This window comes from Chelonoidis abingdonii, chromosome 22 (assembly GCF_003597395.2).
Source record: "Chelonoidis abingdonii isolate Lonesome George chromosome 22, CheloAbing_2.0, whole genome shotgun sequence".
Lineage (NCBI taxonomy): Eukaryota > Metazoa > Chordata > Testudines > Testudinidae > Chelonoidis > Chelonoidis abingdonii.
The window spans coordinates 7,602,883-7,618,878 of NC_133790.1; the positions used below are offsets into that span (position 1 = coordinate 7,602,883).

The 15,996-nt window shown below is 39.1% G+C and overlaps 1 protein-coding gene across 2 annotated transcripts in view; it reads left to right on the forward strand.

Moving 5' to 3' along the window:
- IFT81 (intraflagellar transport 81) overlaps nucleotides 1-15,996 on the forward strand; it is a 61,950-nt gene that overhangs the window by 25,108 nt on the left and 20,846 nt on the right. For both annotated transcript variants that reach the window (XM_032800599.2, XM_032800600.2), the window contains exons 9-11: nucleotides 1,539-1,702; nucleotides 4,803-4,898; nucleotides 10,307-10,453. In XM_032800599.2, coding sequence (XP_032656490.1) covers nucleotides 1,539-1,702; nucleotides 4,803-4,898; nucleotides 10,307-10,453 — 407 coding nt within the window. The remainder of the gene's footprint in view (nucleotides 1-1,538; nucleotides 1,703-4,802; nucleotides 4,899-10,306; nucleotides 10,454-15,996) is intronic.

Genomic DNA, 15,996 nt, shown 5'->3' on the forward strand with positions numbered 1-15,996 from the left:
GGCATGCTTCTAAAGCACTTTGGATAGCTACAGAGCTACTAGTCTTTTTTGTGTCCATCAAACCGATGAAAATATTCTAAAATACTCTCCCCACTGTCATATTATCTTGTGTATGCTTTCCAAATCACAGTCCTTGGCACTAGTATCTTAAAGAACTAATTGAGCTATTACCACCTACTGTCATCAGAAGACTGTACAATGTAATTTTAAAAATCTCACAGCTACTTGACAGAGTAAACTAATTTCCCACTGGTTGTGGATTTTACTTATCTGGATGTATTAATGTTCCTTTCTGAATTATCAGGAAAAATAGGCTAACCTACGATACCTAGCAAGAGCAAAACAGTCAGAAGCTTGGTAACAGGCAGTGCACATGAGGCTTCTACAGAGCAAACAATGCTCTCTCCTGTTGCATCCTTGGACAGAAACCTCAGCAATTTCTTCTTGTCTTTTTTCTATTTCATTTTTATTTTCAGTTTTCTTAGTCAATGTACAGGTGTGTGATTTCTTTTTTTTAAGAGAACCGGGACACCACTCTGGCAGTTTGAAAGAGACTTAAAATGAGCATAAACTGCAATTCATTCACTTTTAGGCTCCTGTACCCTGCCAGAGCAGTGTAAAGGGGCCTTATTGTAAATAAGAATCAGGCTGAACAGGGTCGGAGATTATCAGAAATCTGCACATCAGACTAAGGCGCACATTAGAACACTTACAAATGCTTATTAAAGATAATGGGTCAAATTCTAGACCTGTTCTATTTTGAGTCACAGATAGAGGGAGGGGGTCAGGTATAGTAATAGTGCAGAAGCGGTGCTAAGGGTGGACAGACAGAGATTCCTTTCCTCACTTCCATGTAATCCCTATCTGAGGCTGAAGAAATCCACATGCAACTGGGATTGTCTGGGTGCAAATCTACATCACGATGCTTAGTTTGATGCTCCATCCCCGGAGGTCCTGAGGCATGAGAGTTTTAGAGAAGCCCTGAGCAAGCCACCAGACTTGTGCTGTGCTTGGCCACCCTTTTCTGAATACACATAAGAAGATGGATACACACAAGCAGCCTATATTTGGTCACCCTCTTCTAAAACTTCATAGTCCAAAACCACATCAATTTTAGCATAACAAAAAAGTACTACACAACCCAGTTTTCTGAATGAAATGGGACACATGGTGTTTGTTTGAATGGGGGATGGTGAGACTTTTCATGTGAGTGCTGCAAATTGGAGATTGTATCCGAATTCAGATTAATAGAGTTTCACAGAAGAGGGTTTTTTTATTGTAGTTAATTCCTGAAGAAGGGAATTTGGAAGGGAAACACACTTATTTAAAGAGAGAACCAGAATTTAAAGTATAAATCAAACAACTAGGTATTCCTTTCAGTTTTGAGAAGCGGGCTCAAGCATTATGCTCTAATTATTGTAATCTGTTGCTAAATAGCTTGATGTATTTGGTTAAATTACAGTTATTATGGAATGAAACCTAATTACCTTCTACATTCCTTTGTTTAGACACATGTTGATTAAATATTTTTTTTCAAGGCTTAATGAAGAGACTGGAAGAGGAGATAAAGTTCAATTCATATCTGTGCTCTGAAAAATTTCCTAGAGAATTAGAAAGTAAGAAGCAATCATTGTATTTCCTACAAAAAGTGGTTTCAGAGCCAGCTATGGGTCAGTCTGATCTCAATGAACTTGAAACTAAGGTATGTTGCCTAAAAACCCAACTAGTTTGTCTTTTGGACTTATATAAGCATCAACTGTCTTATTTCTGCCCTAAATCCTTGAATAAGTGTTTTTAATTCCCAGATATAATTACCTTCCTTTTTCAAAGAAAAGAAAAAGTATGAATTGCTGACTCAACCCAGGGTCTGGCATTACTCCAAAGCCCACCTTACAAAACTGTTTACATCAGTTTTATATTGGTTTTAAGTCCATTAACTTCAGTGTAGTTACGTTTACATAAAACCAGTGTTAACAGAGTGGAGAATCAGATCCTCAGTATGTAGTATGTCACTGACATTTCATTTTAATGCAATGTGCAGAGGTGTGAAGATAATTTGCATACTTGGATAACTTGCATGCTTTTTGTTTCAAATGGTAACATCTCAGCTAATTTGTTGATCAAAGCTAATATATTTGATTCACTCTTTATTACAGTTTTTCAGATGTCAGAAACTGAAGCTGTTCAGATCAGCTAAAATCTTTGATCGTAATAGATTTCTTATTTGCCTAGGAAAATCTAATGCTTAGTAAAACTGAATATTTAATTTTTATGATCCACAGTAAAGTATAATTTATAAAAGAAAAATTGGCATAATGTGTGGAGTTCTATCTGCAAGAGAAATGAGTTTGCATATTTCCTTCAATTATTGCATCAGCCTACATGAGAGAATAGATGTGTAATGTAATACATCTTAGAGTTACTATTAGAAATGTAGTGAAAAGTAAAATACTGTTTAATGGTATATATGTTGAGTATAAGAAAAGCTTGCTGCAGCCTTAACTACAGACAGGCTAATGACTCTTCATAATTTTTGTACAGTGTTTGGTAGACATTTTTGCGTCCCAACCTAAAGCTGACCCTTCATGATCTCCCTACATGCCTTCAAGTCTTGGCATGGCTTATGAAAGATAGGCAGTAAAGAAACTGAGGGTGAAATCCTGGCTCCATTGAAGTCAATGGGAGTTTTGCTGTTGACATCAGCGACCCCAGGATTTCACACTGCAAGCCTTTGTGATAGATTTTAATGATAGTATTTAACAGTGTCACAGCAGTTATGTGTACAAGCTACTCTAATATATTCTTTAAAATACTTTGTGATAGTGTATTTAAGCCCCTCACTTTATCTGAAGATCTGGAAAGAGTGGCTGTGGGAAGAGTGATGCTTTAGCTCACACTGTGATAATAACCAAGTATTCCACACACTCTCCTGGTGTAATGAAGGAGGGACAAACTTCTAAATGGATAGGCAATTTAGAGGTGATCTAGTGGGAAGAAAAATAATCTGGAACCACGAAAAGATCATATGCCTACAGTGCACTAGAGAAAGGATGGTACAAGAAAGAGCTACATGGCTAGCAGAAGTGATTGAAACCACGAATGCTTTTGATTACAAGAATCACACCATGGTGGATGGCAGAGGTTCCAAAGGTGAATTACACCACTATTTTAAGGCTTCATATCTAATCTGTAGTTTAATAATGGAGTCATTCGTAAAGAATAAGCCAATCAGAGTATGGGAGGACATGGTGCTGTCATCGGCTTTACTTTGATCATAACAGAGGCTGCTGGTACCAGATGCTGTCCAAGCCAGATAGGTGCATCCAGGTCTGCAGCATGAGTTCATACCCTCCACCCACCTCAGCACCACCTGCAGCTGGTGTTGATGCCTCGTCCTGAGCTTGGTTGATGCCGGGCAGCTACCTGATTTATCCCCATTAGACCCCCCCCAAAAAATCCTCATCTTCACTCCCCCCATCTCACCAAGAAACCCCTTCATCCCCATCCATAAAAAGTTCCTTTCCAATACTTAACGCCTCTTTCAGCCCAGCCAGCCACTCCAACACCTCACCCCCAAGAGCAGGACCTGGCCCTCTTCCCCCTAGCCCAGCATACCATGAGAGGAATTTCTGGGGGCATCCCTCATGGAGTAGACTCACTCTCAACCCCTGGGCTCAGTCTGGGGATTACATTAACTGAGATTAGCCCAAAAGGGGTCATGGCATTAAAAAGTTGGGAATCACTGATATAAGGGAATTCACACCCATTCCAAAAGAGAGTTAATGCCTTTAGAAATAAAACAAGAGAATCCCACATAGAGGAGGAACAGTTCAGAAATCTCAGTATTTGGAAGTCTCTCTACACCATTATTAAGCAATAGTCTTGACATATTTGGTCTTCAAAGTACACATCTGTTGCCTGCAGAATTGCTAGGGTAGTGCTCAGTACTGTGCCTGTGTTACTTTTAGAGTTCCCTCTGACAGCAGCACACTTTTACAGGATTTGCTTATTAGCACATATCTTCCTAGGCAGCAGAGAATTAAGGCAGGATGCCTGGGCTCTGGGCTCCATGGTTAGAGGGAACACCCAGTGTAGCAGTGAGTCAGAGTTAGAGTATCAGGCATCAGTATTTTATCATAGCTCCCGTTGACTGGCTGCCAGCTAAGGTGGGCTCACAGAGGAGGAAAATCAAGGTTTTGGGAGAAGAAGCAAAATGAGCCTGTCTTGGAGGAGGAGTAGAAGGAACATTGGGGCAAGTGGGTCCTGTGGGGCAACATTGAGGCAAGTGGGTCCTGGGATCTTCAGAATTATAGTGCAATTGGGCGCCATTTAGTTTGAATATATCTATTCTTCAGACTAGTGGCTTATTAAAGAATTATAGCTGGTCATTGATATAATCAGGGCACACAAAGCAATTGTAACATCATCCCTTTTCTCTGTAAGAGTCCATCAATCCAGTTCCTTTTGCAGGATCAAGGCCTTAGTTTGGAGGGACTCCCTAACACAGGTTCATCTTGTTGTTAAGGCACAGGACTGGGGGTCTGAAGACATGGGCTGTATTTCTGGCTTTGCATCAGACTTACTGTGCAATCTCTAATTTTTGTGTCTAATTCTCCATCTTTAAAATGAGTCTGATAATACTTCCTTACAAGTGTCTTGTGAGGCTAAATTCTTTAGTTTGCAAAGAATTTTGATATCCTTAGAGAGAGGACAAAGTATTAATAGTCTGTTTTCTCTAATTCTGCTAATGTTAATTTAGTAAGAAATATGGCATTTTCTTGATCTTCCACTCTTTATTTCAGATAAATGAAGTCAATGCTCAAATTAATCAATTGATTGAGAAGAAAATGTTGAAATATGAGCCAATTGATAGTAAATTTTCCATGTATCGACAACAGGTAAGAAGGAACAAAAGCTTTATTGTAAGCAGCAAAATCCTGTCAAATTGATTGAGCGTTATCTACAGTCTTGTGTTGTCTTTTTTTTTTTAATTTAGTTTTTTAGAAACAAGTAAACAGAAAGACATGAAGAATAAATAAATAAATAACAGCTGAACACAACTCTATTTATATTATATAAATCCTTCAATTGCTTACTGTTGGGCACAGTCCTATTAACTGTGGTGGGACTAAACCTGATAATAAGCAATTACAGGATCAGGCCCGCAGGCTTTGTGTGTCAGGCCTCGTCTACACTACGCGTTTAAACCGATTTTAGCAGCGTTAAACCGATTTAACGCTGTACCCGTCCACACTACAACGCTCTTTATATCGATATAAAGGGCTCTTTAAATCGGTTTCTGTACTCCTCCCCAATGAGAGGAGTAGTGCTAAAATCGTATTACCATATCGGATTAGGGTTAGTGTGGCCGGAAATCGACGGTATTGTCCTCCGGGTGGTATCCCACACTGCACCACTGTGACCGCTCTGGACAGCAATCTGAACTCGGATGCTGTGGCCAGGTAAACTGGAAAAGCTCCGCAAAATTTAGATTTTCATTTCCTGGTTGCCCAGCGTGGAGCTCTGATCAGCACGGGTGGCGAAGCAGTCTCAAATCCAAAAAGAGCTCTAGCATGGACTGTACGAGAGATACTGGATCTGATCGCTGTATGGGGAGACAAATCTGTTCTATCAGAGCTCCGCTACAGAAGACGAAATGCCAAAGCGTTTGAAAAAAAATCTCCACTACACAGGCGCGGCACAAGCGAACGGAAGCCAGAGACCAAATGGATGGTCATGGAGGGAGAGGTCGAGACTCCAGCTAATCCACAGTCCGCAGCAGTCTCCGAAAAGTATTGGATCTGGCACTCCCAATGCCTTGAGGTTGCAAACACTTCCGTCGTGTTCAGGGAATTCTCATTTACTCCTCCCCCACCATGTGAAAGAAAAGGAAAGAAACGTTCTTGCTCTTTCAGTGTCACCACTATGCACAGCAGCTGCTGGTAGACCACATGCTGCACGCATGAAAGCGCAGTATTCGCTCCTCTCCCCTCACCTGGTGCAGATGGCAATGTAGGAGCGTAACCATCCTTATCAACCCTGAGTGCTCATGCTGATAACGCTGATACCCCTGGCTGCTAGGGAGGCCACCGCCGGGGCGGGGGCCTGGTAAAAATAGGTAATATTCCCTTGTCATTCCCAGTAATGGTACAGAACAGCGGTAACCGCTCAATCGACAGCAACACTGTGTGCTGAGCTTCATCAGCCACCCCCTTCCTGTGTAAAGAAAAGATTCTCCTCCTGGACTTCATAGCAGCCGCATGCTGAGCTCTCTCCCCGCACTCTAAATTCCTGTACCTTGACGTCATAGCACCGGAGGCTGCTCCCGCTCATTATCCTCACAACAAACCAGTGTTCTTATCCCGCATACTTATACACTTCATGACAACAAATGCGGAGGGACACTGCCACGGACCCAGGAAAGTGGAGGAGGAACATGGGTGCAGGGCACCCCGTGAATGGCATGTAGCTCATCATTTCTGCAGATCGACACAGGAGCACCTGTGCTCTGATACCTTCTCTAAACACTGCCCCATATTCTAGCAGACTGCTCTATTAGAAACCATAAAGGAGGATTGACTCGGAAACACCCATTGCTTTGCGCCCCCGGCTATCTCACCAGGCCCCATGAAATACAGCAGACCAAGTACAGAGAATGATAACCGTCATCATCATTGTCAATACCCCCGGCCAGGTCAGACGGTACAGAACGAACGTAACCTGTTCTGCTATCAACAAAAGCAACCTGAATGCTGCCTTTGTAGCGCGGATATCCTCTGTCCGAGCATCCAGTACACATTACTGTGACGTAAAAAAAAAAAAAAAAAAAAAAAAAAAAAGCTGAATGGCTCCATGTTGCGCGTGCATGCGTTTGCAGGGAAATCCCAGAGAAAAATGGGCGTGAAGATGATTTCTCCGTGCTCCCGGAAAGAAAATGACACGACATTTACTCAGAACCACCCGCGACAAATGATTGCCCCATCAGCCACGGCTCTCAACCCAGAATTCTAAGGGGCAGGGGACTGCAGGAAACATGGATATGATATGAATAGCTACCCACAGGCAACACCCGGAAATCACGCTAGCCCGGACCATGGACGCACACCGCCGATTAATGTGCTAGTGTGGCCGCGTAGCACTCGACTTTATACAATCTGTTTTATAAAACCGTTTAGTTAAAATCGGAATAACCGTAGTGTAAGACGTACTCAGATACAGTAGAAGATTCTAGCCTAACACTGAAAGGTGCCCAGCTCCTATAGAGTTAGTGGTGCTAGGGCATGTTCAAGGATGGCCTAGATATATTGCATACTCTCTGAGTTGCTAATCTACACTTGGAAATTGCTGAAAATAGCCCTCCTCGGAAAAGACATCAACACCTGGGCTTATTCAAAACAGCACAATGATAACTCCAAGTGTAACCATTCCTAAAAGATAATGCTAGATCCTATTCGGTCAATGCTGCAGTTCTTACTACAGCATATCCCATTTCTGTGGGACCATGTATCAAGCATTTCCCATTGTCCTATTTCAGAACGTATGTAAGATGATTAAAGTGAAAAGAAACAAAGAACAAACGCCTTGGTCAAGCACACGACTAAATCCACACATAGAGACCAAAAATTTATGAAACGACCATTTCTAGGGATTAATAGTAGTAAAATATAGATTATTTCCCAATAACCTGGTACTTTGAATTTTACTGGCTTGTCATGAATTCTACATTAAGAAAAATATTTCAAAAGTTATGGAGAAAAATTGTAATTTAGTGGTTAGATGATTTATTTAGATGGCAAATGACTGAAGTATGTAGTCTTTGTTGTAAAGCTGTTTGTTGTCCAAGATAACCATGGCACATAATGTATTGCCACAAAAACTATCTGCCTCAATATAAACTCCTGAATGTCTGCGGCGGAAACATTCCAGGAATTCGCTTGAGTGAAACCTCTGCTCATTCCACAGTAATCACTTAAAAAATCATCAATTATCACACAGTTTGTCTCTGGGATAATCTTAAGAACATAACTGAAATGTCGTGTAGCAGATCACCTCGATTATATCAGAAAAAAGATTCCTTTAGTCGCATGAGGAAGGCTAGCATGAAGATACCTACAGTGGCTATGTTGACTTAATATGCCGAAAACATTAGTTGCATTTACAACGAGGTTTGATTCTGGGAAAAAAAATTTCCGATAAAAAATGCTTTAATTTGCTGATCGTGTTTACCATACCTGTCATCTTAAACACACGCGATATTCATGAAATGTAGAGACACTAACAAATACCGATATAGTTACATGGTATGAAAATTCATTTAAAAAACATCGATCTCGGAGCCAAACTCGACTTTATACAATCTGTTTTATAAAACCGGTTTATGTAAAATCGGAATAATCCCGTAGTGTAGACGTACCCTCAGATACAGTAGAGATTCTAGGCCTAACATCTGAAAGGTGCCCTCAGCTCCTATAGAAGTTAGTGGTAGCTAGGGCATGTTCCAGGATTGGCCTAGATATATTGCATACTCATTACTGAGTTGCTAATCTACACTTGGAAATTTGCTGAAATAGCTCCTCTGGAATAAGAACATTCACACTGGGGCTTATTCCAGAACAGCTACATTGGTAAACTTCCAAGTGTAGACAATTCCTAAAAGAGAAAAGCCTAGATCCTTATTCGGCAATCGCTGCAGTTCTTACTACCAGTCATATCCCATTTCTTGTGTGTGACCATGTATCATAGCATTTTCCCAATTGTCTCTATTTCAGAACGTATGTTACAGATTTAAAGTGAAAAGAAAGCAAAGAACAAACGCTCTTGGTCAAGACACGATAAATCCACACATTATAGACCAAAATTTATGAAAACTGACCATTTCTAGGGATTATATAGTAAAATAGTAGATTTATTTCCCAATAACCTGTGTGACTTTGAATTTTACTGGCTTTGTTCATGATAGTTTCTACAGTTAAGGAAAAATATTTTTCAAAGTTATTGAGTAAAAATTGTAATTTAGTGTTAGAATGTATATTATTTTTAGATGCAAATGTGATCTGAAGTATGTAGTCTTTGTTGTGTAAAGCTGTGTTTTGTTGCCCAAGATAACCATGCTACATAATGTATTGCACAAAAAGCTATCTGGCTCCTAATATAAAGCTCTGATGTTCTGCGGCGGAAACATTCCAGGAATTCAGCTTGAGTGAAATCCTCTGCTCAGTTCCACGAGTATAGTCAACTTTACAAAATCATCACATGTATTCATCACAGTTTGTCTCTGTGGATAATCTTAAGAAGCTAAGAGCTGAGATGTCGTGTAGGCAGAATCACCTCTGATATATATTCAGGAAAAAAGATGTTCCTTTAGTCCAGTGAGGAGAAGCTAGCATTGAAGATACCTACATTGTGGCTATGTTTTACTTTAATATGCCGAAAACATTAGGTTGCATGTTACAACTGTAGTGTTTTGATTCTTGAAAAAAAATTTCTGATATAAAAATGCTTTATTTTTCTGATCTGTTTTACACCTGTATTCTTAAACACACTGATATTTCCATGAAATGTTAGGCAACACTAAAAATACTATATAGTTTACATGGTATGAAAATTTCATTTAAAAAACATCTATCTCTGTGAGGCTCAAGGGGTGAAATAATCTGTAATCCTTTATTCCTTTCCTTGTTGTCTTTTTCTAGGTTGCAGAAATTTAATGGCCCCGTTCTGTTACTAGTTATAAGCTACATATTTCTGTAGGTTGGAGCTATAAAAATGCATTTTGTGACATTTTGAAATCTTGCAAAATCTTGGATACTTTTCCAGTTAAGCCTGGTTAGTGCATTTTACGTATGCACAAAAAAGACTAAACAAATTAAACTGAGCAACAGTAAACTACACTGCTTTTTCTTTAATGAAAATTAAAATTTCAGTTACAGAAATTAAAGCTAAATGTAAAAATATTAACATGAATCTGGAATATAGGTGTTTAATGTGAATCTGAAACATAAGTGCTCTGGGTGAAATCCTGGTTCCAGTGAAGTCAATGAGAATTTTGCCATTGACCAAAATGGATTCAGGATTGAATCCGTTACTATTGTTGTTGTTTACTTTCAGTATAGCTACAAAGGGGCATGTTAACAACAACATTTTCTCCTTAATAGTAAATTTCCTCCCTACTATTTTCTCTACAATCTCAGTGTTACCCCACCTGAATTTTAAAATTTAACTGTTAGATTTTATTGATGGTTAACCATGGGTGACCAAGTGCACTTTCTACTTTGCTCATCCAAGTTGACATCTGACAATCCCACAGGCATCCATAATTTCTCGGAAGAAAGAAGCCAAGGCAGAAGAGCTTCAGGGTGCCAAGGAAGAGATGTCAAACATGGAGAGGCAAATGTTACAGAAAGCAAACCAGGCCCGTGAGTTGGATGGCACAGAAGTTTTGAAAGGTGATGAGGTGAGCTGAGGTAGCAATGGGGTTGGAGAGGATGAGAGAAGGTAAAAGATGGAGCATTTTCAGTTGAACTTTACAATTTGGTAACAGTTACTAGAGTAGTTTACCAACATTTTATGGAATGTTCACATCAAAGAAAATGACAATGTAACTAAATTAGGTCTCTGTTTTCTTGCAAAGTGTAATTTAGAATTTGATACCAAAGAGTGTCTTAAGACTTTTCTTTTAACTTCACGCAATCAGATAAATAACAATATTTTCCATAGTTTATACTACAACAAAGCTTTTTAAACATTTGATTTGCAGCTATTTTCAGGTTTTTAATGTTTTACTCAAATTGTGTACAAATATTCATATATAATGTGAACTAGAGTTGTTGGTATCTCTTAGCCTTTTAGTGTCACAAGTCAAAATAATGTCAGAGTCCATCTCATTGTTGGCATGATAATAAATAATGGTGTTTGGTCTTGCTAATAATCATGGTTCAATCACAAGGAATCAGAATTCAGAGATAAGTCATGTAGAGCACTTTACTAAGGGATGTACAATTAAAAAAAATCCACCAACTTACATTTTATTCTCTTTAGGACACATCATCATAGAGTGAAATGATCAGCAATGACATGAAACATGATTTAGTACCATTTTTTCATTATCCAGATACATTTTACCTTTTTTTTTTCCTATTCTCCCAGACCCACTTGAAGTTTATCTGTACCACAGATTTTGACTCTACATTCAGTTTGGCTCATTCAAAGCTTTATTTGAAGCTGCACACATCAAAGAAGCTTTTTCTTCTTAGAAGGTTTGTGAAGTGTCAGGCTGCTGTAGCTGGGCAACAGCTTGTTGCCATGCCAAATTGACTTTCCCGATATAACACTTCCTCTCATGTGGAAAAAACTGTCGCCCATATTGAGGGAGCAGAGGCAGGCAGAATCAGTAACACAAAGCCTGCCTTAGCTTTAATCCATCTTCTTGCCTCTTGTTTCTTTTCACTCTCCTGCTTACGTTCTTTGCTTAGCCCATACTGCTCATCTGGAGTGATCCTTAGTGATCTTTTCCTATGCCCACATCTTGCCTTCTTAAGAAAGGGCTAGTCTACACTGGCAAGGCTAAAGTGCTCCCAGCGCTCTGAAAAAAACACCTCCACAAGGGGCGTAGATACCAGCCCTGGGAGATCAGATGCTGCAGTAGGCGATGTAGTTATTCTACCAAAATAACAGGAGTACTTGTGGCACCTTAGAGACTAACAAATTTATTTGAGCATAAGCTTTCGTGGGCTACAGCTGAAGAAGATAGCATCCGAAGAAGTGGGCTGTAGCGCATGAAAGCTTATGCTCAAATAAATTTGTTAGTCTCTAAGGTGCCACAAGTACTCCTGTTCTTTTTGCAGATACAGACTAACACGGCTGCTACTCTGAAACCTGTAGTTATTCTGTGATGGACTCTTCCAAAACTCTGACCTCCTTAAGGGGTTATTGGTTGGGATTCACCTGAAGTACAGCACCCACAGGGACACTAGAAGAAGAAGAGATTACTTACCTTGTGCAATAACTGGAGTTCTTCGAGATGTGTGTCCCTATGCATACTTCATTACCACCTCCTCCTCTTTGCTTTGGCATTTCCCCTGTGGGACTTTGTGGTAGAGAGAGAACTGAGGGTGGTTTGCCCGCACAGCCCTATATAGCCTCAGTATGGGGCACAAGGATATATAGGGCCCATGCATGGGCCAAATGGGCACTGCTATGAAAAATCTCCTATCAAAGGCACATGATGCATGCGCAGCTGAAGTGGAATGCCCACAGGGACTTACATCTCCATCTCTTCATTTTGTATTTGTACATGATTTTTAAAGGGATTAAATGCAGTCTGAATGATGAGGCTAGCTATTAACAGAACTATCTTCTTCCCAAGTCCTATAATAAAATCAATATGTTCTTTTCTCTTATACTTAGGCATTGATGTTTATGATCTTACATCTTTAATAATTTATTATCAAATTGCTCTCTCTAGTGCTGCTGTATCCCCTTATGGCATGGCACTCGGTGGATTTTGGCATTCAAATTAATATCTTCTTTGCCTGGATTCTCAGACCAGCAATTGTATCTCCAGTTGAGATCTTTTTAGCTCTTCATCCACTGAAAGGTCAATCCTGGCTTATGTTTTTGGGAGCTAGTGTTTTACTTCTTTTCTAATTGTGAAAAGGAACATGCAGTTTTCCAGTCACGACTAGTTCAAAAAGTTGCACAGCCAGATGGAATTTACAGGCAACAGCAGAGAGTGACCAATTCATTTGATACCAAACTACAAAATGTTAGAGCTAAATTGTCTGCTGCAGGGATTGTGAAATCTTTTATGTACTTCAAACAGAAGTACAATGAACATAGGGGCAAAGCTGGCAAGCTATTAGCTGCAGCTGTCAGATCTTGAAAATTAGGGCATCAAATTTTGACACTTAGAAGGGTAGATGGTTCAATTACAAGTGATCCTAGGTAAACCTGTGATATTTTTAGCTCTTTTCACAGCACATCGTACTTTTCAGAGTTCAACGTAGGACCCCAGGAGCCTAGACTTTCCCAGGGTATCAGAATTAAATAGGATCAAAGCAGGGTTCACCCATAGTGGATGAAGTCAAAAAGAACATGTTGTTGAGAATGTAGCCTAGGACATCCCATGGATTTTTAAACATGTAGTTGAGTTAAGCAACTTGCTTGGTTGGTGAGTTATTTTTACATACAAATCTCTCTCTCTCTCTCAAACAGAAATATTTTGTTTGCAAATATCAGAAGAAGAAAAGAGGCCTTTGACTGTAGATCATTCTGCCCCAAAAGTGTCCTAGTCAGTGTGAGTCCATCAAAAAATAAACTTCTATTAGCAATACCAGATAGATAACTTTAAAAGTGTGATAATCAAGGAGCTGGCAATTTAGGCATTAATGGTTTTAAGCAGGGAGCTGGGATATAGTTTCCCCACAATTATGCAACCATCTTTTTCTCTTAACTACCAAGTGAAATACTGGAGAAAGGTTTTAATCTTTTCTGCCAAAGGTTCTGTAAATAAATTAAACAGGGGGGATGGATGTTACAGTCAATCCCACTGAGAGTACAAAGATGGCAAGTCTGTAGAATTGTCACTGAAGCCAAAAACTCTTGCTGTAAGACATTTACCACCACTGAAACCAAATGTATGTTGTGAGTCAGACTTAAAATATGGCTTCACACAACTGAATGCTCTTTCAACACCCACAGGCATGAATAAAGCATTAATCTTATTGATCTCCATGTTTTCAGTGATAACTGAAAACACTCTTTCATTAAATATATTCGAATTGGTACAAATTATTAGTGATGGCTGCTGTAATATCCCTTCCTGCCCAGCAGCAAGCATCTTAGAAGAAACCTGCTAGTCAACATTAATGAAGAACTTCTGTGATTGGTCTGTCTGATGAGCAGACTGTAGGATAATTTTCCTTTTAATATACCAAAATAATTGGCTTCTCTCTAAAAGTTTGTCCTAAGTATATGAGTCATTAGTTATATGTAAAAATATCTATACTGGCTCAGACACAGAGATCTGTTAAAAGATTATTGAAAACCTGTCATGCCCAGGAACTTTTCCTGATGAATTTTAATTGCTTGCAAGGCCTTTATCATGTTAATTGGACTGGCTAGAAAATTAACCATCTGCTCCTTGATTCTCAGTACACTGATTTGGCTAAGATTTTCTGTGGCTGGCGTACTGAGACAATGATAGTGTCCCTGTATTAACAAAACTGCTTGTTCAGAATCACATTCAATTCTTAATTTCAGAAGAAAAAGTCCCTTTTTAGGGTTTAGATTGACCTAATATTATCCAGGTGTTCTTAATTATTAATAATTTAGTTGGTTTTCAATATAACTGCTGCTAAAATCTTTTCTTCACATTTAATACCTTGTTTTCTACACTGAGTTTCTGCAAAAAGGAATATTTTTAATATGATGCATCCAGAATGATATCCCCACAAGATTGCCACAAAAGTAAGGGATTAATTTGTGGATTTGTTTCACCCCACCCTACCCCTCAAAAGAAAGATAGCCTCTCCTTTCATCTTTTCAATGTTTGCTGCTCTTAATTCTGGAGTAAGGAGTTTGTGAAATCTCCATTCTTTTGTTCTTTTTCCTGTTTATATGATAGAGGATACCCAAATAAACTAGTGCCTTGCAACGTGTGAAAGGTTTTTATCTAATAAATCTTTAAATATTAATAAATATTAAGTCAATGGTAGTATTAATGATAAAGCAGAAAATAAAATTCTTAACCCTGATAGGCCACCAAGTTCTGCTCTGATTTACACCATTTCCTATTTCACTGGAACTATACTGTAAATCAGTACAAAATACGTCCCATCATGTTTATAAACTCATAATCCCAAGCACTCAAAAATCATGGGATTGGCTTAAAAATAATGAGATTTTTAAAATAAACATTTTGGATTTTATTTTGTTGTTGTTTTTTTCCTGCTGGATTTTTGGACCTTTAGGGTTATCAGGCTTTTCTCTGCAACTATGATGGCTAGAAACTTATAACATGACTCCACAAGCAGGATCTTAAAGAAAAACACCAAATATTGTGAGTTGTTTAAACTTATGATTGACACTTTTGGTTACTGAAAGAAATCTAGAAGAAAACGTGAAGTAATTATGCTGTTTGTGAAGGGCTCAATCTTGCAGAGCCACTTCAGTATATTCGTAGCTGTAAGTATGTTAGTACTGCCGTTGAAGTCAATGGAATTACTTGTGCTTAAAATTAAGAATGTACTTGTGTTTGCAAGATTGGGGCCAGAATGCTGAGCACTTTGCGGGATCAAGCCCTAAACTGTGTATAGTTCATATAATGGGCAAGTTTATAGAGCATTAGAGTATATTGTATTCCAGTGTTATGAAAAGAGAGGAAGCAAAGAAATAGAAGGGAATGAAGATCACCATTATGTTCCTAAGGAATATTGTTTTTAAAGAACTAAGACTTAAAAATGTTGTCTGTTAGTCTATGATACACTGACCTTCCCAGGACTGCTCTGATTGTGGCAAATATCCCAGATACACTGAGAATTGTAAGAGGTGCTAAATCAAAAGCCACATGACGTAACCATACAAAGGGAATGTGTTACTTAAGTATCCGAGGGTAGCCATGTTATTCTAGATCTGTAAAAAGCGACAAAGAGTCCTGTGGCACCTTATGACATAGAATATCAGGGTTGGAAAGGACCTCAGGAGGTCATCTAGTCCAACCCCCTGCTCAAAGCAGGACCAATTCCCAACTAAATCATCCCAGATACGGCTTTGTCAAGCCTGACCTTAAGGAAGGAGATTCCACCACCGTCCTAGGTAACCCATTTCAGTGCTTCACCACTCCCTGAGTAAAAAAGTTTTTCCTAATATCTAACCTAAACCTCCTCCACTGCAACTTGAGACCATTACTCCTTGTTCTGTCATCAGGTACCACTGAGAACAGTCTAGATCCATCCTCTTTGGAACCCCTTTCAGATAATTGAAAGCAGCTAACAAATC